Source organism: Aethina tumida, chromosome 7, assembly GCF_024364675.1.
Source record: "Aethina tumida isolate Nest 87 chromosome 7, icAetTumi1.1, whole genome shotgun sequence".
Taxonomy (NCBI): domain Eukaryota; kingdom Metazoa; phylum Arthropoda; class Insecta; order Coleoptera; family Nitidulidae; genus Aethina; species Aethina tumida.
The window spans coordinates 18,158,669-18,177,976 of record NC_065441.1 but is presented as its reverse complement, the minus strand read 5'-3'; the positions used below and the strand labels follow the sequence as shown (position 1 = coordinate 18,177,976).

The following is a 19,308-nucleotide window of genomic DNA, read 5'->3' as shown; positions in this document are numbered from 1 at the left end:
AAAGCTTTCAGCATTACTATCAAAAACGATTATAATGTAAGGTCACATTTTAATTTAGTATCTCTGTTTCATAATAAAGGATTTACGCATCTGTGCATCAATCTTATTAGATAATGAATAAATTCTTGAAGAATTTTATTCCATTCTTCAACTACAGCCTATAGAAGATCTGAAACGCTCATGGGAGGATTTAAACGGAGTTGAATTAATTCTGAGGCCGAGTGATAGCCACTCCATTCTTTTAATTTGACATTCTCTAAGAACGTCCACAATTGCTAGGGTTCGATGTGAGCCACCATTGTCTTGTATTGATTGTACAATAGACCGTATTATAAGATCTATGTAAATTTGTCCAGTAACTGTAACAGGTACATCTAAAAGTCAAACCATTTTCTCTTCCATCGATAGTCTCTTTTCGTCAGAGAAAAAAGCATTTAACTATTAACCAAAAGACCATTCCAACCTTGATGGTCTATATCTAAATAATAGCTGACACTCTTAATAGTCTTCTAAATTATAATTAATTAGCAACAATCTGACTTCTCATGGTTGCATTCGAAATTAGTTGTAGTTTGTAGTCTCATAATGTCTCTGAAGGCTGCTAACACCAATCCATAACTTCATAACCATTTGGACTATGTACCTATCGTTTCTAATAATTGTCACCCTTAGACTTCCACTTCGAGATTTAGTTTCTGTGGACCTAATTGCGATGCTTCCGAGAACTTCTATATATTTTAAGGAATTGAGGAAATTAATAACTCATTTTTGACGATCATAAAGGAAGAAACGACGGATGTTACTGCAAAATCTCCACTAATAGTTATTATTAGATATGTTCGTGACGGTAAGCGATTTGAACGTTTTTGGACCTTCTCAATTCCTGAAGAATCATAGTAAACCAATTTTAAATGTTGTATGTCCTTGAATTTAAATTTTATCCCTTTGCACATTATGCATATTGTTATGCACCAGTTAAATATAATAGACATTTCTATATTTTTAATAATTTACTTCAATGGCTACAAGTGCAGAAAAAGATTATTAACAGGGGAATCCTCCACGCCGGTACAACCCGTTAGAACAGATATCTAATTAAACAAATTTAAAATAAATTAAACCTAGAATTAAAAAATAATGAAATTATCTGTTAAAGCTAATGAACAAAAAGGAATTTCTCAACAGTACTTTAATTTTATGTATATTATATTTATCAATTTAAAAAATTAATTTAGGCAACCCAGTTAGCACTTATTTCCGGAGACTTGAAATTTTGAAATATTTCCATTATATTAAAACAATTACCTAATGTAAAAAGAATTCAGTGGTAATATTAATAATAGTAACATAAACACAAATATTAATTTAAGAAAAACAATCAATAGTGACGTGGCAACGCGGCATCAGCTGCGAATTGTCAATGTTATTATAACCTATCAGTGTTAATGCCAGCGGTGCAAAAAATAAACAGTACAATGATAAAAGGCTGAATTTTTAAATATACAATATGGACTTAAAATATATTTTATTTTTGAGCTCAGCATTTGCGTTTTCTCTATTGCTAACAGTAAGTTTCATATAAGTTAAATAGAAAACTTAATACAATAACGTTTTCAGTTTTGCATTTTTCTGATAGCCACAAGTAAAACATTCCCTGTCATATACAGAAGCAAAAAAGAAAAGCATTTTAAAGATCCAAAGAGTGGAAAATTGCACGAATTCCCGAATATCAACGAGAAGGGCACAGTACATTTAAGTGTAATTGTTCCAGCCTATAATGAGGAAGTCAGATGTAAGTTTAATTAGTTACTAGTTAACAGACATGAAATTTTGCCTAATGTTTATCCTTTTTATTCAGTACCCCCAATGTTAGATGAATGTATATCATTCCTTGAGGAAAGAAGTGAACATTCAAATTTTAAATATGAAATTATTCTTGTCAGTGATGGAAGCAAAGATTCTACAGTTAATGTTGCTGATAAATATTGTGAAAAATTAGGCACAGATAAATTTCGAGTTTTGGATTTGGAAACAAATAGAGGCAAAGGAGGTGCTGTTCGTTTGGTAGGTCGATGTTTAAAAAATAAATATCCTCCAATTTAGTGAAGTTGCTTTAATCAATATGAGCTATCTTAAAAAGAATATTTTTTCTACATTGATATTTTGGGTATGCTGTTCTTTTTATACATCAAATCATTCAATTTCTAGGGAATGTTAAGTGCAAGAGGTTCTTTATTGTTATTTGCTGATGCAGATGGTGCTACTACATTTGCAGACTTGAAAAAGCTAGAAGATAGCTTAAAATGCTTATTACAAGGTCTTTATTAATACTGCCCAGTACTAATTAAATATTTATTAAAGATACTTTTTATTGTAGATGATTATTTGTTGAATCCAACAAATATTGAAAACAAATTGGCCATTTCAATAGGTTCCCGAGCTCATTTAGAAGAGCAGTCAGTTGCGTCAAGAAGTTTTTTTAGAACTGTTCTAATGTATGGTTTTCATTTTCTAGTGTGGTTGTTTGCAGTGAGAGGTATCAAAGACACACAATGTGGTTTTAAACTTTTAACCAGAGAAGCAGCAAGAATTTGTTTTGAGAATATGCATGTAGAAAGATGGTATAAAATGTATATATATGAAAATAAATTTTATGTATGTAACCTTTTAGGGCGTTTGATGTGGAGCTCTTATACATAGCACAAAAACTAAATATAGCAATAACTGAAACTGCGGTAAGATGGACTGAAATCGATGGTTCCAAAGTTACTCCTGTATGGAGTTGGATTCAAATGGGCACAGATCTTGGCCTTATATGGTTGAGGTACACAATAGGTGCTTGGAAGATCAAGCAAAACACTGATTAATTTTTATAATATATATGTAAAATATAATAGAAATTTCTATTATTTTGTTTGATTATGCTATATAATTATTCATTTTAAAATTACAAATTGTTTTCAATATAAACATGAAATTAGAATTTATATATTAATTTCCAGTGTTTTAATATTAATATCATAGAATGTATACCATATATCAACTTGACATATTTTACATATTCAGAGATAGTACAGTCATCTTAGTCCAAATTAGGTGAATATCTTGGAAATCGAGTTACCCAGCTATAAACTCGTATAAACTTATATTTTGACATCTCAAAATTCATACATGATAGGGTGGCTGCAACTTTAAAAGTCAGAGGACCAAAGTCACAAAAATCGATTTCTTACACATTTTTTGTAAATATCTCGTTTCCTATCGTTTTACGCTACTTGTATTAAATTCTCTACAATTTTTAAACATTTTTTCGTACGACGAACCGTTGTCGAGATAGAGGGTAGAGAGAGCGTGAGTACAGTATCATTTGAGGTCAACTAGTAGTCCCAATCGAAAATACGTAGTATAAAGTTTATAAATTATTGCTAAATATAAAATTATTATTTTTTATTATTTAAATGCATAACTAAACCAAGTGCAAAAGAGTTGGCACCTATATCCTATGTATCTCTTTAAGTTTATGAAAACCCAGACTTACCTGGATACAGTAAAGTTCAAATCAAAAATTTACATGATGATGAAGCATTAACGTAATTGATTTTTTGTGTCTGTATGGAAAATGGAGAGACATTGCATCATTGTCAGGGTGAAATGGTTATCTCACTAAAAATAACAAACACTTCTCAACATCTCAAGTTATGTTTCTTCCTTTTATTGATAATCTTGCCAGTCACGTAGATACTATTTACACAACTTTACATTGTGCTCTCGATATTGCTAAGTCACACACAAAACGTGTGTGATTACTTTTCATCAACCCCTCTACTGTAAAGCTCGTGAAATAGTAGCTGCATCAGATGCTAACTCACCATCATGTACAATAGATGTAAAAATTAGGAGGATTTCATATGCTGATGTCTTTTCTTGGAAACATAGGATACATAATGAAGTGGACTCAAGGAATCTCTTGGTGACATATATGTAAAGAATTCTGTTGACATATTGCTCAGTGGTCGGGCTTACTCGAGAAACTTCAGAGGCCATACATTATTACGATTTGCATTATCAATGATAAATTTTGAAGATTGAAGATGGTACTTTGGATCAGTTAATATAGTAAATAACTTCTCGAGATGTTCCCTACGAAAACATAGAAGGGTATAGGTAGCTCAACCCTTTTTCCTGCAACATTTCTGAACAAATTGCATGAATTAAACGCACAGTTATAGGTGCGATATTTAGAAATGGTTTCAATAGCACTTGATTTTATTCGGGCTGAAAGACTTGGATTTTTTAAAGAATATCTGGATGCAGTGAGCAAAATGCTGTTGTATTTTCACACCAGTGGTCACTTCTTATACGCAAAATCAGCACACTTATAGCTTCAAGATATGCTGAAGTTTGAAGAAACTATGGATGAACAAACTTCTGAGAACTTTAAAAATGAATTTCTCACCGTGAAACGAACAGAAAAATTCAATTCTCTTATGAAATCAGTGAATCAGTGACCTCGTAGTCGAAGTACAAAAGAAAGTGTCTATGCTGTGCATACTACAAATATTATATGTGGGAAATGGAAATTAAAAATAGATAAGTAAGCAAAAAAATGATTGAATATAATGTAATAAAAAATGGTAATTATATATTTCGCAATAATTTATAAACTATATAGTGGTGGTCAAAATTAAATTTAAATTATTTTTGATTTAATTAGATTTACTTGTATATTTTTCTTATTGAATAAACAGTTAACTATAAATACCATAATCAAATTGTGAATTATATTTTGCAAAAAAAAAATGTATTACCACATGCTGAAAAACACTCCCCAACTATATTTCCACTACCGTCTTTAACTATTAGTTTTTAGTACTTAAAATCGTGTCTCGTTCCAGCTATCCTCGGTTTTATCAATCCATAGTACTAAATTCCACATGCATGAGTCCAGTCCATATAATTTCCTTATTCGGATTTTAATATTTCGTTTTACCGTTCAATTAGAAAAATGTGTTAATGCATTTACCGATATTTGAATTTATTGTCCGAAGAACATTTATACGTGTTTTCACATTGCTCTACATGAAAAATTTTCTCAAAATATATGAAACAGTACTAAACTAATTATTATTAATTTTGCGAAACTTTACGTTGATTCAATCCACTATTCTACGATTCGCTTTTTAAAGTCTTCTCAATTATTTTTACTCATCTTTACACACTAAACTTATAAATTATTCCATTTTTCTGTCCAGCATCAAATATGTAAATGCGAATAACTGAAGAACCAAATATCATATTTAAAATTGAATTGATTGATTTTTGGGATTTCATCGAGTATAACTCAATGGCATAGCACAAACACAAAAATGTGAATACAAATTTATGTAAAGATAATCTGTACAATTTTAAGTATCGTTTTATTAAAAAATGTACAAATATACTACATAATGTCTTTTTAACTTGTAATTATCAGTCTAAAACTAACAAGTATATTTAATAATATTAATATATAGTTACAGGAGAATATTACTGAAGAATTGCACAGATCCCCTTTGCAAAAACACATTAAGACTTTCTTGTGATTCCATTTGGTTTGCGCACATCTATCCTCACTATCAGAAGGTCCTCTTTGTAAACATACTCTTTGTGTTGCTACACCGTACTCTGCAACAAATAATAATAAATAATTTTAGGATACATTAAGAATAAAATGCTGGATACTACGTTACCTTCTTTTAACGCATTTTCCGATTCTACAATTTTTCCACACCATCCCGATGCACAAGGGATAGTATCAATTCCGATTTTACTTTTTGGTTCAGCCAGAGTTACATTGTAAACAAAGGGATCTTTGCAACTACCTAACTCTCCTCTTGATCTACATACGAAACATCTCTGAAGACCTGAAATTTTTTTTAATTAATGACAAAAGAGAAAACCAGAAAATATTTTAATTTTTTTGTTGTATTATGAATTTAAAATAATAAAACAGAATATTACACTCTTTTAAATATGAAAAATAACAAAAGCGTACCAAGTTATGTTTATCGTCAATAATTAGTTATTAAGTTAATATTTAATATTAAATGTTAATCTCATAATTAATACTGAATTTCCCGAATATTCATTATTGTACTACGGATTGGTTGTTATTAAATTTAAAGTTAAAATAACAACAACACTATTTGAAATGGAAAACACAGACTGATATACTATGTGCCATATTATTTTATGTTCAACTCACCTCTATATAGTCACAAGATGATACTATGCATACTAATATGGAAAATATTGATTACGAAAAGAATCCTGAAAGAGACATCATGCACAATAGAGACAGTAGGTCTCCTACTATGGGATAGACTTCTACTGTCTGTGTCCTGCATGATGTCTCTCTCTAAATTCAAACTGGTCAAACGCTTTTCCTACTGTACATACACATGCATATTTTACATAATTTAACAGTCTGCCATCATTATTTATACTAAGATATTAAAGAAAAACTTTCTGTTAAATTGTGCCGATTATTTTAATTTTCAAATTAAACTAATTAAATGTTTGTGTAACTCGCACCATTCGATAATTCGCACTAATGTCACCATAATTACTTATATTAAAACGCAAAATTACCCTCGTCCAATTATCAGCCACTAATCATTAATACTATTTGATAACAAACACTTATTGTAACTCAAACATGTATGATTAAACACACGACACAAAGTGTACACTTTAATACATTAATTATCAATATATGTATTAAACAATATACACAGAAGAATGAAAAATATTAAAGATATAAGATAAAAATATAAAAACAAACAAATTAAATTATGTAGCTAACACAAACTATTTTATTTTGATTTTAATATATAACAGTTATATGTCGTTATGAAACCCTTTAAACCATATACTAAATTTATTGTAATTGCAAAAATATGAAAATTCTGATATTCAAAATTTCACAGCATTTGTTTTGTTATATTATGTTGTTAATTCGTGGCAAATCTAATACTTTCTAGACCTTGACGCTGTATTGGTTGACATTTTTTAACGACTAAACAATACTTGTTACAAGACTATATATATATATATATATATATGTTAGCTTACGTCATCACCTTCACCGATGGACCGATGCGACGTGCTCACATCTATTTAGACTAGTTTTGTTTCATAAGCAAATCTGAAGTATTTGTTTACATTTAATAATCGGGGCAGTTCTTAAGAAAGAACCGAGCAGTCAAGCTTTAGATGTCGAGGGTTAAACTACGTTTGTTGTAATAAAGCGTATTATTGTGAATTTAGTGTTTTAATCAAACTAAAAAGACAGATTAACAGTCGCTAATCTATCATCAGAAGTGGGATATCTTCTCGTGAATTATTTCCGGAAGAAAGGACCTAAAAAAATAAATTTTTTTTTGTGTTTCTTTGTGAACGAACAGACAATAGTGAAAAACACAAACGCGCAGTGAGTCCGAACGTTGTGAACATTACCGAAAGTGCATCGGAGAGAGACTAGCAGCAAGAAAGTAACAACAGATTCCAAAAACAAAACATGGAAATTTTATCGACAATGGCCAACGCCCAAACTACTCAAGCAACATTGAAGATGACTGCGCAGAAGGTTTAAGTGTGGCTGCAGCGCAGTTTCGACTTGTAAGATTTAGAAATTGCATTTGAGGAATATGACTTGAATTTGTCAGGAATGGACGAGTGGGTTACGAAATAAATAAAAGAACAACCGAATGCCGTTTGATCTCATAAACTCTTCATCAGATTATCAGAGCGCCATCGTTAAAGCCCTTGGACCACTTAAAGACGATATTGCGTTTGTTTATGTTGATGATGTGTTGTGCCCTGCTCGACCCATTCAAGAACGTCTTAAGAACTTAAGAAAGGACATTGACGCCCTTAAATATACAAAAATGTAACTTTTTCCAAACATCTGTGAAATATTTAGGTGTGATCGAAAAAGGACTGGCTGGATATTTTAGACATCTTGTGAAAAAACTTTGCTACTTTAACAGCACCAATATCTGCACTGTTACGTGATGGAAAATCGTTTGAATGGACATGTAAATGTGAAAATGTACGATTGACTTCTTATCCGATTTTCAACATTTTTGATCTGGAATTGTCAACCGAACTACATACAGAAGCAAGTTCGTTAGGATTAGATGTCGCTATTAGCTGTCGAATAGAGGAAAGTTGAAACCAAAGTATCACGGACCCTTTGAGGTAACGCATTGTTTACCTAATGAGAGATACGCACTCCGAAGGATTGGCAGCCGAGGTAGAACTACAACAGCAGCGCATGAACAGTTACGAACCTGGCCAGATACAGAAATTCTATAAGGTATGATGGATATAGATTTATTTAATAAGATTGATGTGTGAATGTGTGTAAAGGTCCCTGCATAGTAGGCTGTTTAAGGTCCCTGTGTATCAGGCTATATGTGAAGGTCCCTGCTTAGTAGGCTATGATTAAGGTCCCTGCTCGGCAGGCTATTTTTAAGGTCCCTGCGTCGCAGGCTATGTTTGAGGTCCCTACTTTGCAGGCTATGTTTAAGGTCCCTACTTTGCAGGCTATGTTTAAAGGTCCCTGCTCGGCAGGCTATTTTTAAGGTCCCTGCTCTGCAGGCTTAGATTGTTGTGTTCTGTGTCTGTGAGACAAGCGGGTAATAGACCTGGTAGTGGTTGAACCGCCTCTGAGCTCCTGGCTAGAATATGGTATCTTTTGATAGCACTTGAGAGTCATGGGTGTAACAGACCTGTTGATGGTTGAGTCGCCTCTGAGCTTCTAGTGGTTGTTAACTGTGCCACATAACAGTCTATTTTGTTAAATGAAATAAGGTTTAGACTTAGTTCTTCGAATATATTTTGAGCTTGTACTGCTGCTGTTATAATGTTTACAGATTACCGGTGTCAGGTGAATCTTTGCAGAACTGAGGAAGGTGCGAGGACGCCCCACATGTCAGGAAGGCCGTGTTAGCTTACGTCATCACCTTCACCGATGGACCGATGCGACGTGCTCACATCTATTTAGACTAGTTTTGTTTCATAAGCAAATCTGAAGTATTTGTTTACATTTAATAATCGGGGCAGTTCTTAAGAAAGAACCGAGCAGTCAAGCTTTAGATGTCGAGGGTTAAACTACGTTTGTTGTAATAAAGCGTATTATTGTGAATTTAGTGTTTTAATCAAACTAAAAAGACAGATTAACAGTCGCTAATCTATCATATATATATATATATATGTATATATATAGCCATATGGGTAGTAGTTCGAGTACTAAAATTCAAAATTAAAAAATCATTAAAACACTTCATATAATATATATATATATATATATATATATATATATATATATATATATATATATATATAAAGAGAGAGACTTCAACACTAGATGCAAAACAAAACCTTCGGTTGTATCTTACCTTCAACACACGTCGATATGAAAACGAGAACAAAGGCCAAAGGGCACAACATTAACAATTTAATATGCATTTCGTTAATCTTTTAGTATTTTATATTTCACTTCGCAAACCATAACATCTTGTCGATGTGACACTTTCTCTTTGATATTATAGTTCGACTCTGCCGTGCACGATTGTTAATTCTACTGCAACGAACTCGACGACCTTGTAGAAATTACAGGTAGCATCAGGTAAAAGCAGGATGTAATTAAACACTTTGAGTTCTGTTGGATAGATGGCATATGTTGATTAAGAAGTTACTGCAGCAGGATTTAATATTTTTATACCACCCTAAGTAAATAAATTGTATTTGTACAATCTGAAATCCATATTTATTAGTATATAGGTTTTATTAACTTTAATTATAATTTTAAACCTCCAAATTCCAAATTGCTCGTAACAAAAATTGATTTTAAATCTTTATTTTCAATTTAATTTATTCTTTACATACAATGTAAAAATATTTCAACATTGATTAAATTATGTATAAATGTTTAGCAACTATGCAAACAAATATTTCACGGCCGATAGTAGTTTACTGTTATATCATGCAGACGTTTGTAATTTATTTATTAACTTAATATTATAAATTTATCTAAATTTTATAAATATACTTACATGAAAATAAATAAATTTTACAGTAGCAAGTAACATAAAATTGATTTTAATATTAACTGAAAATAAGTGTACAAAAATTCTAAAAGACCTTAATTTGGAATGAAATTATCAAATTTGTTACTGATTAATAGTCCAGTCAGGGAGTTCACTTCGGAAATCGAGATACCCAGATATAAACTCGTATAAACTTATATTTTGACATCCCAAAATTTGTATCAAAATTCACACATGATAGAATGGCCTGAACTTAAAAAGTCAAAGGTCAAAAATATCAAAAATCAATTTTTTGCACATTTATTGAAAATATTTTGTTTCCTATGGGTTTTACGCTACTTATATTTCACATCAATATTGTAGAGAATTAAATTCTTTACAACTTTTGTTTTAAATATTTTTGCATACATCGAACCGTTGACGAGATAAAGGCCATAGAGCGCGTGGCTGAGGTCAACTGGTAGTCCCGATCGAAAATACGTAGTATAAATTATTGCTAAATATATACTTTTATTTTTTATTATTATTATCGGAGTCTAGTGCGCTTGTACAATATGTTGGAGACAACGCTGATGTAAATGTCCAAACTCTTGACGGTAACAATACTCTTCATGTTATGGGGATGATTAAGATAGTAACTCCAAAAGATACTATTCTCTACGATGAACGGATAAAAAAAGCATAACCAAACCAAGTGTGAAAGAATTGGCAGCCATATCACATTTATCTCTTCAAGTTTATGAAAAATCAATCGTACTTCGATACAGCAAAGTTTAAGTCGAAAATTTACATGATGATTAAGCATTCACAGAATTAAACGGAGTTGATTTTTTGTGACTGTATGGAAAGTAAAGAGACATCGTTGCCATGGTGGAATGGTTATCTTGAACAATTCACACAACTTGAGATGTTGAAAAGTTCTTGTTATTTTTAGTGCAGTTTAAGATAACCACCTACCAACGATGCAATATCTACTCCGTTAATGTTTTTTGCTGTGAATGCTTCATCATCGTGTAAATTTTCGATTTGAAATTTACTATATCCAAGTACACACTTTCTCACTTGGTTTGGTTCTGCATTTTTGTATCCCTTTATCGTAGAGAGCAGCTTTTGGACTTACTATCTTAATCATCAAAAGTGTAGACATTTACATCGGCATTGTCTCCAACATATTGTACAAAATGATAATTATATATTTAGCAATATTTATACTACCTGTTTTCGATCAGAACTACCAGTTGACATCAAATGATACTCTAGCCGCACGCTTTATGTCCTCTATTTCGACAACGGTTTGATGTATGAAAAAATGTTTAAAACAAAAGTTGTAAAGAATTTATTTCTCTACAATATAGATGCGAAATATAAATTTATACGAGTTTATAGCTGAAGATCTCGATATCCAAGATATAGACTATAAATATATTTATTTATGTAGCTAGCAAATGTTGACGATGAACATTGAAATATTGTTCCAATATTAATAAATCTGTAATTCTTAATTAATTATATTGAAAAAAATTTGCAAGATTTACATTAAATATTCTAATTTGGGACTTTTTTGATGAACATTTAAGTGACTATATCACACAGTCGCTTTAGAGAAGTACTGCTGCTAATAATTTTTGTAGCAGCAACAAAATTATCAAAAAATAGATTTGATTAAAGCGCCGTAATTCTCTCATCTTGTTTGATATTACATTTATTATTTGTGTTGGTTTATGTTTTTAATAGGTTCTTTGCTAAACACAAATCAGCCTTAAAAATTAATGCCACTTAATTTTCCTTTAAACTATCAACATTTTCTTCTCTACTAGAGTTACTTCTCTTTGCTGTTGGTATTCTGATAAGACGAATAAGGTGGGTATAATTCACTGATTGAAAATTACCTTGCCCACGAATGACATTTAGTAATTCTGTTTGTTTTGGATTCTTAAGTGACAAGGCCAATAGTTCTTGAACAGCACCTTTTTCTGCATAATGTCATTTTAAGTAACGGCAAAAATGTGTAATATCTTTGAAACAGTAAGGGCATGGTCATTTTTTCACAGGATCTACAATTTGTATATACAAATTATTTGAGAAATGTCGTTCTGCTGAATGGCCGATTTTATCTGTGTAGCAATTTTATGTTTCTGAGCACTGATTTTATTAAATTAAATAATATTTGTCGAGACAAGCGGTTGAGGGTTCTTTTTATCTTTGGGGGATCTGAGAGAGTATTGAATTTTTCTTCATGAAGGGCAGTTCCTAAATTTCTAAGATATGTCAAGTTGTTATAGATATTCTCAGAAGTTTTATTTTGAAAGGCATAAAAAATGATATAATAGATTTCGATCTCAATTTGATTATCTAAATAGTAAAATTTTTTACTATTTAGATAATCTTTACTAAGTAAAAAACTAGTCAATCTAAAATTATTTTACATGTTTACTTGCCTTTTTAAAAATTACACTACCCTGTAAATTGTTATTATATTTATGATATAAAAAGTAATGTATAGTTATATAATTTATTAATTGCAATAATACTAATCTAGAATTTTATAAAAAGTTTATTTAAGACACTGTAATTGTTAAATAGTAAATATCAGTAATTTCTGTAAAAAGGAGACCGCCATCTAAGCGAGCCTAATCTATGAGCTGAAAGTCCATTTTTAATCCTTAACTCTTCGTTATATTTCATTGCCCTCTCATGCGGAATCTCGTTGAAAAACAATTCCTTGCTGTATAAATATCTAGCTGCCCGTTTAGCTGCTGGTCCGATCAAAAGAAAAGGATCATAAACTCCTAAAAGCCAAAACTAATTAATATATTGTTTAAAAATACTTATCTATACAATACCTTGATATGATTGTCCCGTTTGAGCATATCGAGGTGGTCCATGATCAATAACATATGCTGGACTATCAATGTGCTTTGAAGGTGCAGGCAGTGTATGAGAAAGTGGAAAAACCGGTTCGTTCCACAGTTCCAAAGTTATTTCAGGTAATTCGGGAATTTCTGGAAGTATCAAATGTCTAGGACTTTTTCTGGCAAGTTCTTTTTCGTTGAAAAACCGCACGTGCTGGTAACTTCCACACTCCACAGTGGAGAAGAAGATGATAAAACCGACAAAACGTAGATAAAACTAAAATAAAAGAAATGTTGATTATAATAGTTTGTAATAAGAAATTTGAAACATTAAACGATAAAATAAATATACATTAACTATATTTTTAACCAGTATAAAAAATCAAAATTTACGAAAAATAGTATTTATTGTTTTTTTTTTTCGAATGTCTGATACTTGGTTTCTGATTATTATATATTTATGTTATTTTTATACCTTAAATGCCAGTTTTCATCGAAAAAACGAAAAACAACTCGTATTTTTTATCTAATTTCTCATAGTTACCCATATACTATAGTCGTAAAATATTTAAAAATATTTGTTTATCTTTACCAAATAATTTTAAAATAGAGTAAATTCATAAAAATAAAGTCATAAAAATACAATTTTTACTGACCAATATCCAACTTTATATACTACAATTTACATCAACACTTTTCGAAATTTGCATACAGTGTTATTAAATAAAACATTGATATATATTTACTGGGAATAAACCTTCATCACTATTTAAGATTAACAATTATACATATGTACTACACATAATCAGAATTGGAGCAAGTAAATTAAAATTGACATTTTAAATTGTATTTATCACAAACCAATGAATGAAAAATTTCTAATAAACTAGATCAATTCGATTAATGAAGGTTGTGAAATGTCAACGCCACACACATTTTTATTCTTTAATCTTTATAATAATTTCAATTTTATTTTTATTTCTAAACTGTTAATAGATGAAGTTGATTTTGTAATAATGTTACCTATATATGAATATGTTGAATATGTTAATTAGCGTTCATGAAAGGATAGAACCTTTTAAAACACTTTCAATTTTAATGCTATTGTTTTAAGTTTAAACTCCAATATTAACCATAAAATTATTCTGTTTGTATAAATATTTTTTTATATAGTGTGAATCATATGAAAGCAAGACACCCTCATAAAATTTGTATTTTTTGTGCGATTTAAAAAAAAATGTTCTCAATTATAAAGAAAGAAAATATGTACAAATTATTTTGTTTATAAATACAAATTTTTATACTCTACGATTAAAAAATGTTTATCAAATTCGGACAAAAAAATTATGGGAGTGTCCAGCTTTCAAATGGGCCATACTGCATATAGTAAATTTATTAACAAAATCTAATCATATTTTAAACACCACTTTAATGTTACGTATATACGTTGACTCACTTCATATTGGTGAACGGAATGAATAAATATTTCTATTTTGGAGCAGTAAATATTCAGAAATTGATTCTTTCTACTGTTTTTAATATAACAATAATAATTGTTTTCTTTATCCAAAAAATTGATAAGAGATGATACAAAGTATTAAAAATTATATATCTTTTGCTCCTTTCTGCTCTTATCTAAATTTCATATATGTTTATCAAATACCGAGAGTTTGCTTTATTTTTGACTATTTCGCCATTTTATAATAGTTATACTTTTTGGAAACGAAGAAAAATGTATTATGAAATTTTTTAATAATTTAATAATAATCTATTTATATCCGAAATTCCTACATGATTTTTAAAATTGAAATGTGCAATTTTGTTTTAATTTACTTTACCAGAAGGTAGATACAAATTTATATCAATTTATATAAAACATAAAACACAATTTTAAACTGATTTGAAACAAAAATTACTACATTTTAAAACATTATTAACAATAGTTGTAACTTTTGTAGAAAACAAAGCGTGAAAAATTACGAATTTAAATAAATTCATTTTTCAATGAAAAAGGTCAATTTATATTTTATTTTCTTTATTCATTGGATCTATATTAATTAATTAATTATTTAAATCAGATTTTCTGAAATATGAATAAACGAAAGGAATCTGATGCAATTAAACTGGGCCATCATACTAATTCTTACACAATATATCTTCCTTTAATTTTTCATAATGATCTGAGAAATTAATCTAGATAATTATAAATTAATACGAACAACCAGTTGTTTAGTGAATGACACAACCTCGGGATTAGGTTAAGTCATGTATCCATATCCTTACTTGCAAACAACCTTTTTTTGTTGTTTAAAATGCAAAATTATAATTTGTTTACTAATGTAACACTTATTGTTTATTGCATCTTCGTTGTGTAACTTATACTTTCTAATTATTTTATTATAGTGCATATTAGACAAATGTCATTTAAAAATCTAGCAAAATGGAGCTGCGAGCATAATATTTTATAATAAAACAAAACTATATTTTTTAAATATTTATATTTCATTGGCGGTGAGAATAAAAACCAAATAAAATAAGAGATAAAGAAAGTAATACAGATCTTTGAACATAATATATATATATATATATATATATATATATATATATATATATATATATATATATATATATATATATATATTAAATATTTCCCTAAATAACATTGACCTCCTTTCATTATTTATAGCTTTATGTTGCATTTATTAGTTTTAAATATCTACATCCATTATACTGTTTGTAAACAAAATGTCTTTAAATATCATAGAAATAACTGAATAAAGTCAGTATTATCAAATACTATTGTTACTAATGGAAACGAGATCCCTAAAAATTCACAGCAAAAATGAAAATAAAGCCAACAGTGTGTAACTTAAAGATTGCAAATGGTTCTGCGTATCCGCATTTCACCAAGAAATATGATACATCTTTTCGTATTGTATATAAGGATGTAAAAAGTCGAAATAACACAAAGAGATCAATGTAATGGTACTTCTTCGACCTTCTGGACCTATTAGTACTTAAGAAAGGTTCGTTTATTACAAATAGGATATTATTTAGCCTTGCCTTGAACCAGTTTAAGAGATGGACTAGAAAATTATTTTCTAAAATCAGATGTTTTGAATTTTAGACTCAACGTAGATCCTTAATTAGTCATAGGCGAGTGCGCACTGGGATTTTGCAACGGAATCGTTGCGATATGCAATCTTCTACATATTTATTACCTGGCCGATTTGTTATTAGAGATGAACATTTAACCTTAACGATGTTCTGTATAAAATGAAAATGTTATACTAAAAGAGTAGTTTATGTAACATAAAATATAAATACATATTTAACAATAAATCGGAATTTAATCACTAAAATATAAGATTTATTCACTTTTGAATCACTTTTCGTTAAAAAGTATGGGAAATAAAAGATATAATTAAATCCTTCACAAACATCTTGTAATAAAACCTTTCACTTATCAAAACTAACTAAAATATTATTGTAACTGGGTAATGTCACACAATTGCAATCAATATTGAATTGCGATTTCACTTACTTCCGGAACAGTTACATCAGAGAAGATTCAGATAATATAGAAAAGTTACGTAAATGATTTAAAGTACTCTGAAATATAAATGTAATTTAACGGTTTAATGTATCATTTAATTGCCATTAAGGGATATATTAGGTAATTTATATAACTCAATTTTAAACTTTAAAAGTAATAGTAGTAAATAATATTAAACATAATTAAATTTCTCTTTTTATTGACATATGTATGATTAATCTCATATAATAATTCAATTTAATATAATTTGCTAGTTTTATTCGTTTTGTTGTAAAATTATTTATTTCTAAATTTAAACATTCATTTAGATAATATTACAGATGTCCTCTTAAATTATATTATTTCGTTTATTATACAGGTTTATACTCATCTTTAACGACTCTTTGTCCTATCTTGTGTACTATACACATAAGCCACGATTTGTTCTTCGTAATCATTATTGTAATCAGCATATTTAGAAATAAGAAATAATATGGTATTGATTTGTAAAATCTTTATAAAAACATTTTCATGACAACTGATTACCAACACCAATTAAAAGTATATCTAATTTTCTTTTATACATTACTTTGCAATTATTATTCATAAATTGATAATTTTTAAATCAAATTTAAATATTACAATACAAAATTTGAAATTTGGGAAAAGTGTCTACAATACGTGTGCCAAGAAAATACATATATAAACTGGTCTAAAAATTTATCACCCACGTAATTGCATACCATACCAGAAGAACGATGAATTTTTATTAAAAGTATTTTAAGCACTCAGAAAGTTATTGTTTAGCAATAAAATAATAAAAATATAATAATAAATATATTACCACTTACCATTTCTTTTACAATGTAATCCATAAAATCCACATATTGCACAGAATGCACGTCTTTTCCTCAAGCACTATAGTGCTACTATTGTACATAGACAGTTGCGTGAATACAATACTCGTCTCTTTGTATCCTCTGTTAGTCCCAGTCACAAGGTGGTGGTTCTATTTGCAAGTGTGCGCCAAGAAGTCATCAACTACACTTCGTAGTTGCTTATTGCCGTGTTTTTGCGACGTTTTATTCAAGGCGACTGCAATAGGATGTCGATGAAAGTTTAAGATTAGTTTCAAAATTCATTCTAACGAATAATGTAATGATAAAAATGAAATCTACAATTATTAATATGTGAATAGAAAATCATTTTAAAATAATGTGGCATTCTTTACTTAATTAACAATATAACATATTAAGGAAAACATAAAAAGTTGCGCTTTATATCATTATTGATTCGCAAGTGTTATGTTTCATAAATTCACACAAGATTACAGACAAACTACCTTATGAGAACAGCATATTGTTTTCAGTGCATATGGCAATAATGATTTCGTTCAAGCTAATTAGTTATGAGAAGTGACTAGGTAATCACACCAAAACAGTAAAAATTCTCACCTGCAAAAGCAAATCGTTTAATAACCTTACCACTACATATTAAAAAATAATTATTACTATTACTATTATTATTTTTTTATTATTATCATTTAAAGCGATTTCAACCGCCTTTAGTTTACAATCATAATTTTAATAAAATCTCATTATTTATGTTATAGTCATTAAATATTATTTTACTTTTACTTAAATTATCTTATTAATATATACTTCTTTCAATATTAAAAAAACATATCTCGAAAAAAAATATTTCTAAAATTTATTACATGATTTAACATTTCCGTTACCCCTGAAATTAAGAATAAATGAGATGTTAATTATATTAATTATGTGAGTAAGAAATTAGATGTTCTTACAATATTACACAAATATAAATTTGTATAATTTGATGTGGTATAACATCTGATACGGACATCGACTCCAGAAAATGCATGTTTATTAAAACAATAAATAATTAAACAATTTGAATAATATTTAGTTTATTTTAAATATTTATTACTTGTTGAGTTACATGTAACAATCTTTCGAAGGAAATTCGAAAGAATTTTCGTGTTTTACGCACTAAAATTCCACAATAATATGTAAGAGAAAGTTTCTCTATTTTTACATCAAACTACTAGAAAAATAAAATTAAATTAAGAAAAAATATAATATGACTATAAATATGAAATATTTTTAAAAAAGTCATATCTTCTTAGGGATTTTGAAATTATGTATTTAAAGTAACAATAATAATATAGCAATATTAAAAAGTAAAGTTTATGATTTATTTACCTATATATGAAAATGTTTATGTCTACCTGTTTATATAAAACAGGTACGAATATTTGTAAAACGTAGAAGAGTGTAAATAAAATTCTTTGATTATATACAAAATTTATCGACTTCCGTCAAAACAAACTGAAGTTATCGGCTGATATATTTTTCTTTATTTTATTGTAAGATATAGTGTAAAAAATATGCAATTTAGAAAAAAAACAAATTTTCTGATAACCCGGTGGACATTTTAGAAATTTTCAAAGCTTTTTTCAAGAACACTTTTGGTAATACTTTTTTGTGTTCCTCTATTTGGTCAACCGATACACACATAAATTACAACATTAAAAAAATAAAGTGTATCAAATTGTGAATATATGTGTACTTACTTACCTTGACTTTTATACTTATATATTAAATCATTTTCAAGTTCTTCTTATTTACGGACAATATTGATATGTTTGATAGATATCATTGCCAAAAATTTTTATTAAATTTCAACTTGCAAAAGCTTCTTTGACCTATTAGCTGGGGAAAATCTTTCAAAGACGCACTCCTGATGAGAGTCGAAGACTGTCGGATTTTCACCGACTAAAGACTCTTCTCCATAGGAAGTTCCG

General features: G+C 29.0%; 3 protein-coding genes across 3 annotated transcripts; 1 reads left to right on the top strand and 2 right to left on the bottom strand.

The window, feature by feature from the left end:
* The first annotated feature begins 1,415 nt into the window (after positions 1-1,415).
* LOC126266207 (dolichyl-phosphate beta-glucosyltransferase-like) lies at positions 1,416-2,996 on the top strand. Its single transcript, XM_049969686.1, has 6 exons — positions 1,416-1,567; positions 1,618-1,792; positions 1,859-2,064; positions 2,209-2,317; positions 2,378-2,621; positions 2,672-2,996. Exons 1-6 carry the CDS (start codon positions 1,508-1,510, stop codon positions 2,865-2,867), a joined length of 990 nt encoding a protein of 329 aa, XP_049825643.1. The 5' UTR covers positions 1,416-1,507; the 3' UTR covers positions 2,868-2,996.
* Positions 2,997-5,398: 2,402 nt separating this feature from the next.
* On the bottom strand, positions 5,399-9,633 carry LOC126266301 (uncharacterized). The gene is made up of 3 exons (XM_049970075.1): positions 9,444-9,633; positions 5,730-5,903; positions 5,399-5,664 (listed from the first exon to the last, which is right to left on the bottom strand). The coding sequence occupies exons 1-3, from the start codon at positions 9,511-9,513 to the stop codon at positions 5,456-5,458; spliced, it is 453 nt and encodes a 150-aa protein (XP_049826032.1). The 5' UTR covers positions 9,514-9,633; the 3' UTR covers positions 5,399-5,455.
* Positions 9,634-12,673: 3,040 nt separating this feature from the next.
* LOC109605185 (uncharacterized) lies at positions 12,674-17,500 on the bottom strand. Its single transcript, XM_020021752.2, has 3 exons — positions 17,333-17,500; positions 12,938-13,223; positions 12,674-12,883 (listed from the first exon to the last, which is right to left on the bottom strand). The coding sequence occupies exons 1-3, from the start codon at positions 17,354-17,356 to the stop codon at positions 12,684-12,686; spliced, it is 510 nt and encodes a 169-aa protein (XP_019877311.1). The 5' UTR covers positions 17,357-17,500; the 3' UTR covers positions 12,674-12,683.
* Positions 17,501-19,308: the final 1,808 nt, after the last annotated feature.